Source organism: Strix uralensis, chromosome 5 (genome assembly GCF_047716275.1).
Source record: "Strix uralensis isolate ZFMK-TIS-50842 chromosome 5, bStrUra1, whole genome shotgun sequence".
In the NCBI taxonomy this organism is placed as follows: Eukaryota; Metazoa; Chordata; class Aves; order Strigiformes; family Strigidae; genus Strix; species Strix uralensis.
The window spans coordinates 77,731,584-77,746,113 of record NC_133976.1 but is presented as its reverse complement, the minus strand read 5'-3'; the positions used below and the strand labels follow the sequence as shown (position 1 = coordinate 77,746,113).

At 41.0% G+C, this 14,530-nt stretch overlaps 1 protein-coding gene across 3 annotated transcripts in view; it reads left to right on the top strand.

Annotated features, from left to right (window-relative positions):
- The window catches only part of KIAA1549 (KIAA1549 ortholog), a 154,614-nt gene that overhangs the window by 97,849 nt on the left and 42,235 nt on the right, over nucleotides 1-14,530 (top strand). For all 3 annotated transcript variants that reach the window (XM_074871830.1, XM_074871831.1, XM_074871829.1), the window contains exons 9-10: nucleotides 6,771-6,948; nucleotides 9,088-9,272. In XM_074871830.1, the coding sequence (XP_074727931.1) occupies nucleotides 6,771-6,948; nucleotides 9,088-9,272 (363 nt within the window). The remainder of the gene's footprint in view (nucleotides 1-6,770; nucleotides 6,949-9,087; nucleotides 9,273-14,530) is intronic.

Sequence of the window (14,530 nt, the reverse complement as noted above, 5' to 3'; positions counted from 1 at the left end):
AAACGATTGCAATCACATACACTTAATTCCTGGGTAATCACTTGGCATAGCTGAGGGCCCAAATCTTACTAAAAGGGGTCCCTTCTTGGGGGGGGGGGGGGGGGGGGGGGGAGGAGCACAAACCCATCCATCTGTCCCTCCGAGTTAGATACAAATTCAGGGTAGTATTTATCTAAGTGTGTATGTGTGAGTGGGTGGGACTGTGGTCAAGCGATTATTTCTTGAGTAGCAACACAGCATGTTCCTCAGTGCAAGGTGTGCGCTGTTTTTGTGGGAAAATAGGAAGAATGAGAGATAAGGTCTGTGGAGTTCTGCAAAACAGTCCTTGAGAGAAGAGGAAGAGCAGGAGATACATCTGCATAATTGTGTCAAATGTTTCTTGAGAAAAGTGAAAGAACGGGACCGCGTGGCCTCTGCCTCACTTCACATTCCTCCTTGGTGCCATGGCAACACAAATCACTGGATCTCCATCCTGCCCTGTGTTTGTTCTGGGCACCATGTGTTAAGGAAATGTGTGTTTTGCATTTTTTTTCACTGTTTTGCTTTTCCCACACTTCCAACAGTACTGGAAGGCCACTATAAGGTCTCTCCGGAGCCTTCTCTTCTTCAGTCTGAACAACCCCAACTCTCTCAGCCTGTCCTCAGAGGGGAGGTGTTCTAGCTCCCAATCATTTTCATGGCCCTCCTCTAGACCTTCTCCAACAGGTCCATGTCCTTCTTATACTAGGGGCCCCAAAGGTGGACACAGTATTCCAGGTGGGGTTTCACCAGAGCAGAGTAGGGGGGCAGAATCACCTCCCTTGACCTGCTGGTCACGCTTCTTTTGATGCAGCCCGGGATACGGTTGACTTTCTGGGCTGTGAGCACACATTGCTGGCTCATACTCAGTTTTCCATCCACTACTTACCCCCAAGTCCTCCTCTGAAGGGCTGCTCTCGATCCACTCATTGCCCAGCCTGTATTTGTGCATGGGATTGCCTCAACCCATGTGCAGGACCTTGCACTTGGCCTTGTTGAATTTCATGAGATTTGCATAGACCCACGTCTCAAGCCTGTCAGTGTCCATCTGGATGGCACATCCCTTCCCTCCAGTGGGTCGATGGCACCACACAGCTTGGTGTTGCTGGCAAACTTGCTGAGGGTGTGCTCAATCCCACTGTTCATGTCACCAACAAAGATGTTAAACAGCACTGGTCCCAGTACCGATTCATAGGGAGCGCCTCTTGTCACTGCTCTCCACTTGGACATCGAGCCAATGACTGCAACTCTGATTCCTTGTCCAGTTCCTTATCCACCTTATCCACTGAGTGGACCATCCATCAAATCTGTGTGTCTCCAATTTAGAGAGCAGGATGTCATGTGGGACAATGTCAAATGTTTTGCACAAGTACAGGTAGATGACATCAGTTGCCCTTATCCACCAATGCCGTAACCACATTGTAGAAGGCCACCAAATTAGTCAGGCATGATTTACCCTTAGTGAAGCCACGTTGGCTGTCACCAGTCACCTCCTTATTTTCCATGTGCCCTAGCATAGTTTCCAGGAGGATCTGCTCCATGGTCTTGCTGGGCAGAGGTGAGACTGACTGGCCTGTAATTCCTTGGGTCTTCCTTTTTTCTGTTTTTAAAAATGGGGGTTGTTTCCCCTTTTCCAGTCAGTGGGAACTTCACCAGACTGCCATGACTTCTCAAATATGGTGGGTAGTAGCTTAGCCACTTCATGTGCCAGTTCCCTTAGGACCCACAGATGTATCTCATCAGGTCCCATGGGCTTATGCATCTTCAGGTTCCTTAGATGGTTTTGAACCTGATGTTCTGCTACAGGCGCTGGTTTTTCATTCTCCCAGTCCTCACCTTTGCCTTTTGTGTCTTGGGCAGTGTGGCTGGAGCACTTGCTGGTGAAGACTGAGGCAAAACAGTTGTTGAGTTCCTTGGCCTTCTCCATATCCTGGGTAACCAGGTCTCCCATTTGCTTCCAGAGAGGTCTCACATTTTCCCTAGTCTGTCTTTTACCACTGACGTACCTACAGAAGCTTTTCTTGTTGCCCTTGATGTCCCTGTCCACATTTAATTCTACCAGTTTTGAGGAACTAAATAGCTTAATTGTAGTGTAAAAATAAACCAGGAGGTAATACAAAAAAACATTAATTTTCTTTCATTTCAGTGTGCTTGGTCTTTGAACCTAATAGAAAGCAAAAAGGTGATCCTATTGAGTTGGAAGAAAAATGTTCTGATTTAAAGAGCACATTAGGAGATGCTGTAGTTGTAACATGTGTGAGGAAGTAGTAGTTATGAGGGGACATAATGGCTGAATTGAACTTTTCATTACAGCAGAGGTTCAGTCTCATGGTTTTCTAGTAACAGTTTATGTATCTCCCCTGAGTGTGTAATCGGAGTAGAGGCCCAGTCTTGCTGGGAGTTTTTAGGTTTTTAAATAGAGCCTTTGGGGACTGCTGCCTCTTCACCCTTTCCTCAGAGACATTTTGCCCCTCCGCCGGCCGCCCTGGGCAGACACGTGCCCCTGTGTCAGGTTGTTGCTACCTGTGTTTTGACAAGCCAGTTTCTTTGCTGGCCAAGCCTCTGCAAGCCAGCAGAGGAAATTTCCTTAGCGTTGCCTTCAGCGCCCTGGCCCTCCCAGTTCACTTACTGATCTCTCCAGGTCAGTGCAAGAAGGATCCGCCACAGCGGGTAAGTGTTTGGTGCTAGGACAGCCAGTGCTGCCCTGTCCAGCCCCAGCCCGCGCACTTCAGGAGGAGGCTGGCTGCCCACAAGCGGCACCGCCATTTCCCCTCCTGACAGGTTCCTCTGAGAGCTTTCTCAGACCCCGGGCAGGTTACGTGCAGTGCCTGTTTCACATATGCTTTATGTTGTGTTGTCTACTGAACCATTCAGACAGCTTGATTTAATTGCCTGGACACTAAAATCCTACTTTTAAAAAGGCAGAAAGCAGAATCTTTTTTGATTATTTTTTTCCCTAGGGGGATGAATGTAGTGAAAAAAGGAAAATAATCCTTGTACATGCATTTTGGGTATTGTGTGTGTGCATGTTTGCTTGTTTCTAAGTAATGCTTGTGTCTTTGAAACCCTGAACCAGTTTACCCAGGGATTCTTTACTCCTGACGGGTTTGCTGACTGGGACATCCCACTGGCTAGCTGACACTCTGCAAATGCCTTGCGAGCTTGCCCACCACCTGGATTTCCCTGCCTTAAATTATGAACTAGATTTGGTTACCAAGGCAACTCTGTTCACTGACCTATGATATTCTCTTGAAAACACTTTTTAAATTAAATTTACTGACACCTGAACACAGTTAAGCCTTTACTCTGTGGAGATTAAATGCACATCTAGTATCAGCAAAGATGGTATCATTTATGTACACAGAAGTTGAATTAGTCTTTTCTTATTTTTTCTTTTCATTTTCTGCCTCCCACTTATTGAAATTCTTGTATCTTCTCCCTCCCTATGACATCCCTCACTGCCCAAATATAAATATAAAATGCTTAAATCCTTCCTTACAGATAGGCTGCTTTGCTGGATGCCTGCAAAATGCCATTTCTGCCCCTGCTTGCATTCTTAGCAGTCTCAAGGATTGAGATACCTCTGTAAAATATGAGACAAAACCAATCTGAAGCTGCACAGAGAGTATAATTTGGAGCAAAATGGCACAAAACTTAGTATACAGAAACTGTAAAAACTGGATCCGGTGGCTGTGTACCTCAATTTTATAAACAGACTTAAAAACGGTTCAGATCCCGTGTGCCATTTTCTGTGTTGCAGGGAACTCATTAACTCAGAGGTTAGTTTAAAAAAAAAAGAAAAAGTTTAGTGAATCAGTATGACAGGTGAAAACTGAAAGTACCTATATTGTCACAGCTGCTGTGTTTATGTACAAGTCTAGTTGTCTTGTAGTCACCTCAAGAACACCCTGCTCAGCCATCAGCTTTCCCAGAATAGAAATCCATAACCATCTCCCCTAGGATTTGAATTTTGTCTGCAACTTCCTTCAGTATGATATGAGCAGTCATAAAATACTGTGTATTCAGAACGAATTTTATCTTAAAATACTGAACTTCGTTCATCAACACCAGCCTGTACCTCCATTCTCCGCTGAATTTCTTCATGCTCATTCCCATGTTCTCTATACTGTGCCAGAATACCTCCAGCTACTTCTTCCTATCTCCCCTCTAACTGTTCTCACCCATCCCTGTTCCTCAGCATAGGGAGCTGTACACTTGTTTTTAATTCTGTGTGGAAAATTGTATTGTTCAAGTTGTGGCAGCTTGCACAGGAATCTGTCCTCCTTCCCCTCTGCCCTTTCTAAAGGCAGCTGTGGAGAAGCTCCTTTTTTAACCCCTTTGGCCAGCTTCTGACTGTTACCCTGTGTGTATAACACACATACAATTACCGTACTTCTTGGATACTCCACAACGCCATAAAATGTAGGACAATTCAATTTAAGAATCTTCTAAATTTCTCTGGTTCTGTAGCTTTGCTATACACAAGTTTCCTAAAATTAAACAACCCATTGACTTTCAGTCTCATGAGGCCTTTCAACTCCCTTGCTCTCCGTGTGAGTTAAGTGCTACTTAAGGAAGGGTTCATCTGTGCTGAAAGCAGATATCAGTCCATACACACTGCTGCTCTGTGCACTGAGGCCAAGCTGTGGTGAAAGCAGCCCAGTTGAAGCAGAAATATGAAGCTGTGGACATTTGTTTAACTAATGATATATCTGGGTTCTGTGAAACCAGATTCAGCCTTGCAGCTGCTGAAGGTGTGTTGAAACTTTATTTAATGATACTCTTTCGTAACCTTCAGTCAGGGATTAGTTGCCCCTTAGCTGGTAGAAGAGTGAATAGCATGCAGGATGAAAAGCGGCATTGGTTAATGGGTCCTGTGAAGCAGGTCTTGCTGTGTTTCAGAAATTTGCACGTTTTTCTGCTCTATTTGTAGGTGTTCTGTTTCTTACATCAAACGTGACTGATGTTGAACATTATTCTTTGCTTTGAGTTGATTTGCCCTAAAAGACTTTCATGACAATTGTGCTTTCTCTTTTATCCTTTTTTTTTTTTTTTTTAAATCTATTTATCATATATCTTGCTGTTACCACTCCTGGGAAATGCTTTTTTAGGGCATGTTGAGTTGATGTCCCCAAAGACCAGAACATCATCCATGTTGAGTTCGAACATTGCACTGCTTTCCTTCAACATGATTGTTTTGTTTGAAACTAGGAAAGAAAACAATATAAAGATTTGCTTTGTAAGCCTCAGACATGCAAATGTTTGTGTGTTTGCTTTACCTTAAGCCTATGGACAGTGTTTGAGATTCTAACTTATTAAATATGTACTTCATAGTAAATGATAATTCATAAAACTCTGGTTTATGTGATAGAATAGCTCCTGCAATTTGTTTGGCCTAATTCTAGGTTGAACTCACCATTACATGTAAGTGGTTAAACAGAGGAGAGTTGTTATATGTAAGATTTAATTTTACAGGAATTCAAAATTGTTATGTGATTCTCATATGCAATGTAGATGTTTTGTGGTTAGAGAGTGTCTACAGGGCTTCCTCATAGCATGCATTCTTTTGATTATTAATGTCTTTAGAAGTAGGTAGGAAGAATTGCTTCCCATGGCGTCAAATACATTCCTTCCTGAAGAAGGGTGGATACCAGGGGGAGCTGTTTGGAGGGTGGAGGTGACTGTGCAGGTGCTTTAGTTGAGGAAGAGCAAACAGTTCTGTGTGAAGCTAACAGAATATTTGCCAGTATAGCTGTTCAACATTTGGAACAACTGGAACAAAGAGGTGTGTGTTATGAATAAAAAAGCAAAGTCAAAGTAGATATTTAGAGAAAGGAGAAGTGCAATCACACTAATCTCTTTGATAGCTCCTGCTAACTGGCAAACGCTAAAGGCAGCAGAGGCTTCCAGGGTGGCATGGTGTTGGCGTTTTTAGAATGAAAGAAGTTCTTTTACTTCAGTACTGGATCTGTATGTTGTCATGAAACAAATAGGAAAAAGAAATGAAAACTTCAGATTTGTCATAGAAATGTATTATACAAGGGATTGCTTCCCTCAAAATTTTATTTTCAATTACAAAATAGGTATTTGTGTAAATTTCCTAGGGTCCTGGAGCACTTGAGTAGTGCTTGTGTAATTAGACACCAATATATTATTCCAGCAATGTTCTCTTCCCCTGGAAGACTTCCACTCAGGATCTTTTGTATTAGGTAAAAATATCCTGAATTCTAGTTTAGCAGCAAATTATTATTACTGGATATTAGCTTTTTGTATCTACACTTGCCCGTGTTGACTTAAGCTCTTCTGAGATGAGATAACTAGCCTGTGTGTATGTTGCCTTTGCTGCATACAGTATTTTGGAGCACTATATGTGGCACGTCTTCCCATCAGACTTCTCTGGATATTGACAATTTCCGAACTGTACCAGTTCACAGCAGTTACATAGTTAGTATAATAGCATATTCTTTGGTGTCACAGATAGAGGGATTTTCTTTAACAGCAATGGTATTTCTACATCATAATACAAGATGGAATCTTTTTTATGCAGTAGGGGCTGCACATAGTGACAATTAAGACAGATACTGATGCCATCTTGGCAAAGCTGTTCCAAATGTCTCTTTTTAGATAAGTGTCCTTAAGGTCTAGGCCCTGTGAAGGGAAGAGGGAAAGAGGGTATGGATGAAAAGACCAAATGTATGGGAGCCCCAGATCAATACAACTTAAAATGTAAAAGCTTTCCAATTTCTTTTCAGATTGTGAACGTGTCACGGTTAGTTGGTATTGATAACCCTGTGGAGCTGATCTATTTTGTGGAGGACCAAGATGGAGAGAGACTCAGTGCTCTGAAGTGCTCAGACCTGATGAACAGAGTTGATATCCAACAGGCTGCAATCATCCTTGGATACCGCATTGAAGGCACCGTTGCACAGCGTAAGTCCTGTCAAATCCACACTGATGCCAGCAAAGAGGAATGGGAAGGGTGACATTAGCTTTGGAGATTCTGGCACTGCACAGCACCCACTGTTGCAATGTTTTGGTCTTGGGATGCTGCAGTTTTGACATTTCTGAGGAGATAAATTTTAGCAGTCTTGCAGTGAGCTGTGTGGTGATGCTTTTTCTTCTTGAAGACTCTGCTGAGCTTGGAATTGCAACAGGGTCCTTAAGTGCAAGCCTCACTGCATGCGCTTTAGTGCTTGTGCTAGAATAATACTGTGCTAACTAGATACCTTCTTGCTATTTTCATCTCTTTCTGCTAGTCCAATATTTCTTTACAGCTTATCTTGCCCAGGAGCTTGCACAAAACCCATGGTTGTGGGATGGGAGGACGTCAGTGTGAAATGGGTGTTTCCTTTAGCTTGACTGGATTATCATTTCTGTGAGTGAAAGATGTAGGCTAATGCTAGTTGGAGCATTTTGAAGGGTATAAGCAAGATTAAATAGTTATTTCCTCCACTGAATATGATTGACCTTATTTTATGTGTTTGTCCACCAGTAATATATAACAAATGTGATCTTTTAATAATATACAAGTAATGTGATCTTTTACTAGATACACATCAGAATAAATATGACAGGTCATACAAGTCATATAATGAATTTATTCAGGGAGCATGATACAGAAATAATTTGCAGTAAGAACCAAGACAGAAGACCTACTCAAAATTCCATGTTATGATTAGGAAAGAAACTTGGAAGTATTTTAAAACAGTAACAGACATGTATATGATCTGCAAAATACCTCATTGATATGAATGCTTAATTACCTTTTCTGTTTTCTGTGCAATATGGAGGCATGAGTTGCATTGTACCACAGGGTATTTTGCCAATAAAACAGGCGTGTGTCTGTTTTTTAAATTCTCTGCAGAAAGAAAAGAAAGAAAATAGTAACAATTGCACCATCTGGATGTGTCTAAACTTTGTACCTCATGGGTTAAAGATAGGTCAGTAGCTCATATACATCTGCTTAGTATCTGTTAATGGACTGTAATATTGGTTAGACAGAAATGCAAAAAGTTGCAAGAATAAATTCACTTTACAAAAATCTGTCGAACAAACTTCATGAAGTGTTTATAGCATATTCTGCATGTTGAAACTTGTTATCTTTGACACGTCATTACCAAGTTCCTTTAAGAGTATAGAATAGAAATTTATTAAATGCTTCTTCTTGTTGGAAGAAACTAGATAAAAACCCATTATTTTTATAACAAAATGTAAGGTCATAAATGAGCTGTCAGATGTATAAAATACAAGAATTATATTCCTTTAATCTCTAGGTTCATCATTAGAACGGCTGTTAATAAAATGATATACAAATATAAGATTGCATAGAAATATTCTTTTTAACTTGAAAACATCATTTGAAGAAAGTGCATCACTTTGACTAGAAATTTATTACTGCTGTGGTTTTTAGTCCCACATGTAACCACTATGCAAAATAGAGCAAACAAAAGTTTTGTTGATTCTTCCCCTTTACTTTTTACAAGTATGACTGGTTTGATTACACATTCCAGTAGTTTTGTCTTCTGTTTGGGGCTAAGGGATCTCACCCACTGACAATGAAACAGAGAACAGAAAAAAAGTAATAAAAAATGTGGAACTATACACCTTGGGGAGGAGGGTCTTACTGACTTCAAATTCACTGTGATTATTGATGGGGAAGGTAAAAAAAAGATATAATGTATACTTAAAGAGAAGAGGCAGCTGATAATACTGATAAAGCAGGAAACAGGCAATAATGTTGGAAAGTTGGTAAGTAATTTTTCTGGACCGATTTGACTACGTCAGCTCAGTTTTGAGTTAGAGAATGATGTGGCAGAAGTGTATTTTCATTAGTATTTTAAGCACAGGTCTTAAGAAGGTAGGCCAGGACAATCGATACCTACCCCATGCTTCCTGAGCATGACATACATTAACTTATAAGTGGTATGACATTTCCTGTGATGTGCAGCTGGTTTCTGATAAATTCCTTAACTAGCATTTGCAAGAAGATAAAAATACGTAACCTTGAACTGTCCTCAGTTTAAAATACATAACCACATAAATATTGCTGTCTTCCTTTTAACTTCACAGCTGTGGAGAAGATGAAGGAGTCCACCTCGGAGTCACAGAATAGCAACCTATGGATTATTGTTGGTGTGGCAGTCCCAGTTGCTGTGGTGCTCCTGATTGTTATTATTTTATACTGGAAACTTTGTCGAACAGACAAACTGGAGTTTCAGCCAGACACGATAAGCAACATTCAGCAGCGACAGAAGGTAAAAGGGGAAGCTGTGCTGAGAGGAACTTGAGTATTCTAAGCATAAGCAAATGTGAGAGTCTAGGGAACACCTAGCATCCTTAAATAGCATGTGGAAACACAGTTTCAGAGCCTTCCAGTTTAAAAAAAAAAAGAAAAAGGAAAGAAGTCAAGAATGCCATAGTGTTTTATTTGTTCTCCTAGGTATATGATACTGCATTAGATAGATACATCCTTCAGAAATGTGGGCACTGAGGCTGAAAGGAACCTTTCTTTATCACTTCATTTCAAGGCTTTGGCTAGGACTGAATAAGAGGAGTGTTGAATCACTGACCTTGTTTTCTGCAGAGGGCAGAATTTTTCTTTGGAGAGCTTCTGATAAACTATTTTGACAGCTAAACCGCACCATTTGTTATACCTCATGCTGGAACTAGAATTTGCTAGAGCCTATCATTGCTGCTCCGCATTCTGCTGGGGCTCTCGTGTTGCCATTGTGAAAGCCTGTTGCAGGACTAGAACTTCAATTAGTGGATCTGCATGAGACTGCATGGGTGAGTGTGCTGGCCAGAGTGTTGGAGGACTGGGTTAGGATGGTGAGAAATTCAGTAGTTTGTCATTTTCCTCCCCAAGACTGTAAATTAAAAAATACGTGATCCATCATTTTCACAAAGGATGTATTCAGTAAAAAGAATGGAAAAGCGCCCAAAGGGTTACAAATCCTACTTTTCCTTTTTACAGCTGAAGAGAACTGGTCTGTGTGTCAGAAATGCTTATTACTGACTATACCTTCAGAGGCATTATTAAAGGCAAAATAATCTGCCTGCGCTAATCCTGTGATACTGTAGTTATGTTCTTGTACTGTCACCTCGTGTTCAGTCATACAGTTTTCTCTGTAACAAACCTTGTCTGTACACCATGCTCTCTTTCAGGATAATTAATGATGTGAAAGATGAGAGAAGCAGAAAGCGGTTGCACTTCCAAAGCAGTCAGAACAAATCAATAGTAACTTCCACTTGTCTTGCCACTGCAGATTGAGTGTTCAGAATCAAGGTCGGCAACAAGTGGTACCCTTTGATGAACTTCGCCCCCTGGTACCTTGTTTCACCTGTGCTGTGGTAGTACGTAACGCAGATTTTGATTGAAGAAGTTCCCCACAGTAGTGTCAGCTAATTTGAGAAGGGTCGTACAAAAAAGGCAAGAGAGGATCATTACCCTTGGTACACTATTTCAATCACGTACCTTTTCGGTACTGTTCTGCTGTTGCAAGCTTTTTGGAAGAAAGCAGTTGGGTTGGGTTGACTGTAATGCCAGAAACATCTTTCATAGTTTTACTTTCTTTTGGGAAAACAGCTTAGTTGTTTTTCTGCACTGCTTCCACAGTATTCTTCATCTTAATCATTCATGAGCTGAATCCTTGAGCTTGTTTGTATTCAGGTCTCATTTCAGTTCACCTAGGGAGTCTGTCACTTTGCCTTCTTCAGGGAAGTCACTGTAAGCAAACTAGAAAGAACCGGTAAGGCCATCTAGTCTGATCCTTGCGCCCATGGATGGCTCATACTTTAATACTAAATGAGGTAAAGCAATGAAAAGTGTCTTAAATTTTTATCACTTAGCACATCAAACAACTGGCAGAATCTACTTTGAAAACTATTTTCCTCCTTTGCCCAAGATCCAGAAGAAAAATAGTATTCTGGCTTCCTTAGTAGCAGGCTGTCTTTGGGATTTCTTCATGTCTTCAGACAGTGGCTTGGAATTACAGGTCAGAGTAGGGCACTGAAGACCCCCAGACAGTCACAACAGTGTACAAATGATTAGGGGTATTTGGTCTGGTCCTGTCCTTTAAAATTGTTATACTTTTTATTCCAGCAAATGCAAAGAAATGATCAAAGGAGTGAATCATGTGGTTGGGGATTTAGGTCTATAAATAAACTCAGTTTAAAAATGGATTCTGGGTCCCCCTTTCTCACCTTACCCACAATAATTTCCATTCCCTCTTTACAGAGCTTGACTATGGTACCAAAGGAAAGGGAAGGCCTGCACTGCATCTGTAAATGGAAGAATATTTAGGTTAAAGATCTCAGTTTTTCTTTTGGAATCAATATTTCATTGGTAAAAACCATAAAGATGCATTTATAGTGCTAGCTCTTCTCACTTCCATTAATCTTTTAAAAAAAATGTTTTCATGTAAATATAGAAATGGAATATATAAATATCAAAGTATTTCATTAACATATGCATGGCATATCCATACTGGAAATAGGAAACTATTCTTTTCAACCATCTGATAAGTCTACAGTGTGTTTTGCACTTGAAAATGTGTGTTGGTTAGAAGATAAGAAACTGAGACACCCTTTTCTTGTTCAGATCAAATAGGATATCATACTGCACTGGTGGATCTCAGAGGTATCACCAGTCTTTTTTCAGTGTGTTTAATTAGCCATTTTAGCATAGCAGATCAGTGGGCAGCATAATAATCTGTTAGACTTCACAGTAGCAGCTGATAGCAAATTATGTCACCTGTGACTTAAAAGCCTGGAACAAGGTTGGGAGTGGGGTCAGGGGAAAGTCTGTTTGCTTCACACTACTGAGGAAAGACTTGGCCACTTAAAGGCTGGTTCCTTCAGATGTCAAGAGAGAGAGAGAGAACCTCAGTAAATGTACAGTGATGCAGATTACCTGAGTAAAACATAAATTTTGCAGGAGCCTTTTATTCTCAGTTTAGAGTCTCTTTTACAAATTTTCGTTCTTTTCTTCAGAGAGATGCTTTAAAGACCCTACAAATTTTCCTGGATTTTATAGTCCCGTGTGTCATTCTAGTACCATGTTTTCTTTTGTCCTTCTTTTCACTTAATCACTTAATTCTGGTTTTAAACTCCTGCTATTTCCTGAAATATTTTGGTATGCACTCAGACAATTTAATTATTTAAGTTTTAATTTTAATCTTCTATATGTAAATGTTCACTTTAGAGAGTAGGTATAATTTCTGTGTTCCTATGGGCACCATTAAAAGTAAGTCATAAGCTGCTTACCCTCACAGTCTATCTTCTGCTGAAGGAAACCAGTACTGTTATCTGTTGGTAATAAGACCCTACATGCCTTTTGGGTGTGCCCCGAGGGTATGGCCTCCCGGGTACACCTCAGTGAGGTAAAGATCACCAGGTAGTTGCGTTACACAACAATTCAGTTAGACTGGCCAGCATATCATGCTAGCACAGCTAACCTGCTTTGGTCCCTCTGTGGACACCCCTTTAGAATATTTGGGTCACGGTCCCTCAGTTGTGACAGTCAATAATAGCATATTTCCCACTTCAGCAGGCACAGCTGTGTTAAAAAATATTCAGATCCTGCCATGACAAACCCATAGAAGTACCCAAGATTGCATCTATATTTATGTGCCATAGCAGCCCTGAAGCTGGGCCTGAGTCCAGATTTGCTGTTTAACCCCACCCTCAAGGCCAGGTCACTCTCAGAGGTAATATAGATAATAGCAAAGATAATGTTTCTTCTAAGATGACAACATGGGCAGGGTCAATGGTGTTCAGCGAAGGCCTGTTCTGCAGATTGGATGTACCATGCCGCTTTACCAGTTTCTGTTCTTTCCTTCTGGCCACCTGGTTTCATCAGAGGGTCAGTGTCTTGCAGAGAGGATGGCATAAGGGTCCTTAAAGAGACTAATGATGTTATCTTCTGCAAACAATATAGAGAGAGTCTGAACTCTAACAATACTAAGGGATGTTTTACTTCTGGAGAATCTCAGAAGTCTGCTACTTCAGTGAATATAAACATAAATGCACAGGAAAGAAAACTTTCGAGGGAACTGATGCTAGCAAAACCAGCTTTGAAGATAAAGTAATTTAGAAAAAAATAGATCGTGAAGAGACTCTTGATTAACTAATCTATCCGTCTGCCTGAAAGCAGGATTAATACCTGAAAAATGTTAGGTTACCTTTTTAATTCTGGAGATTAGATGGGAAAACATGCTTAGATGAAAGTTATTTGGACCCTTTTTAAACTGGGAGTTAAGGAAGCAGGTCAGAGCAGTGAATTTCTATGCAAGATTCGTTGGTCTGTGCAAGGATAATTCTTTTCAAGAGATGGAACTAAGATATTTAAAGGGCACATCAAGTATTCATGACTTGTTCTGTAAGCCATAGCATCCTACTGGAAATTCACCTTGATGTGATCTGGGTTGTTGCACTGGATAAAGATGGCTTTGCCTTTGGAAATAAAAAAATGTGTAAGTGGCATTTTTAAATTACAGGATTTTCTCTCTTGCCATTGCCTATATCTGCAACAACATTGTCCCAACCTGAGCTTTTTTCCTTGCAAAGAAGCTGTGCCTTTTGCAGACAATTGAATTTTTACTATGGGTTATTTTTCTTCTTCATGAAAAAATGGATAAATGTCTTTAATGCCCAAACCATCATTGTGCTCTGTACTGGACTGCTGATACTTTTGTGCGTAAACATAGTCAGCCCCTTTTCCCCAGAGAGAAGGAAAAAACCCAATGATTCTACGTATTATCTCTAACGGAAACAGAGTTGGCGGTATTGTTTCTTTCTCTATGGTCATCCAAAAATTAAAATGGAACCTGGTTCACTAGAGATTTTGCTTTCCCTGCTGTATACAAGTGTTTAAAGAACAAAGTCAAATCCCGTGGTAGGATTTTTCAGAGGTATTTTTAGCTGTACAGCTGTATTCAGGGAAAGGCTCACTGCCCTGATGACAAGAATCGGACACCTGTGGACAAGCTCATTGACAGTTTATTTAGGTAGTCTTGGATGTTCTTCTGTAAATGCTGGGTATGCTGAAGTCATTGTCTTTGCAGTGCTAACTTTGAGTGGCTTGCTTAGTTCCTAGTTTTTCCAGGGGCACATCCTAAAACCCTAGTGTGGGAAAAAGCCTACTTCTCCAGCCAGAAGTCCCTCCTATCTGGAGCCCTCTGCATGCCACTATGGTTCTTGAAGGCTGAACATGTCTCTCAAGCTCAGTGTCCCTTCTGTGTGTTTATGTGTGGGAGAGGTGGGGTGGGTCAGTCACCATGGAGCCCTGGACAGAGCAGTACAGTACTGCACCTTCTCCTTGAGCGGTAGCACAGATAGTGCCAGAGCTGGAGGGCTGCCAGTTTGCATCGTGTGCCAGCAAACCCCAGCTAACGTGTAGTCACCTGAGGACCGTTACCAGCCCTTGCGTGTCTGCTCTAATCTGTGCTACTTCTGACAGCCAGCCAGACCTCCATGTGTCGATCACGGTTACGGGTAATGAGTCATGTGTTCT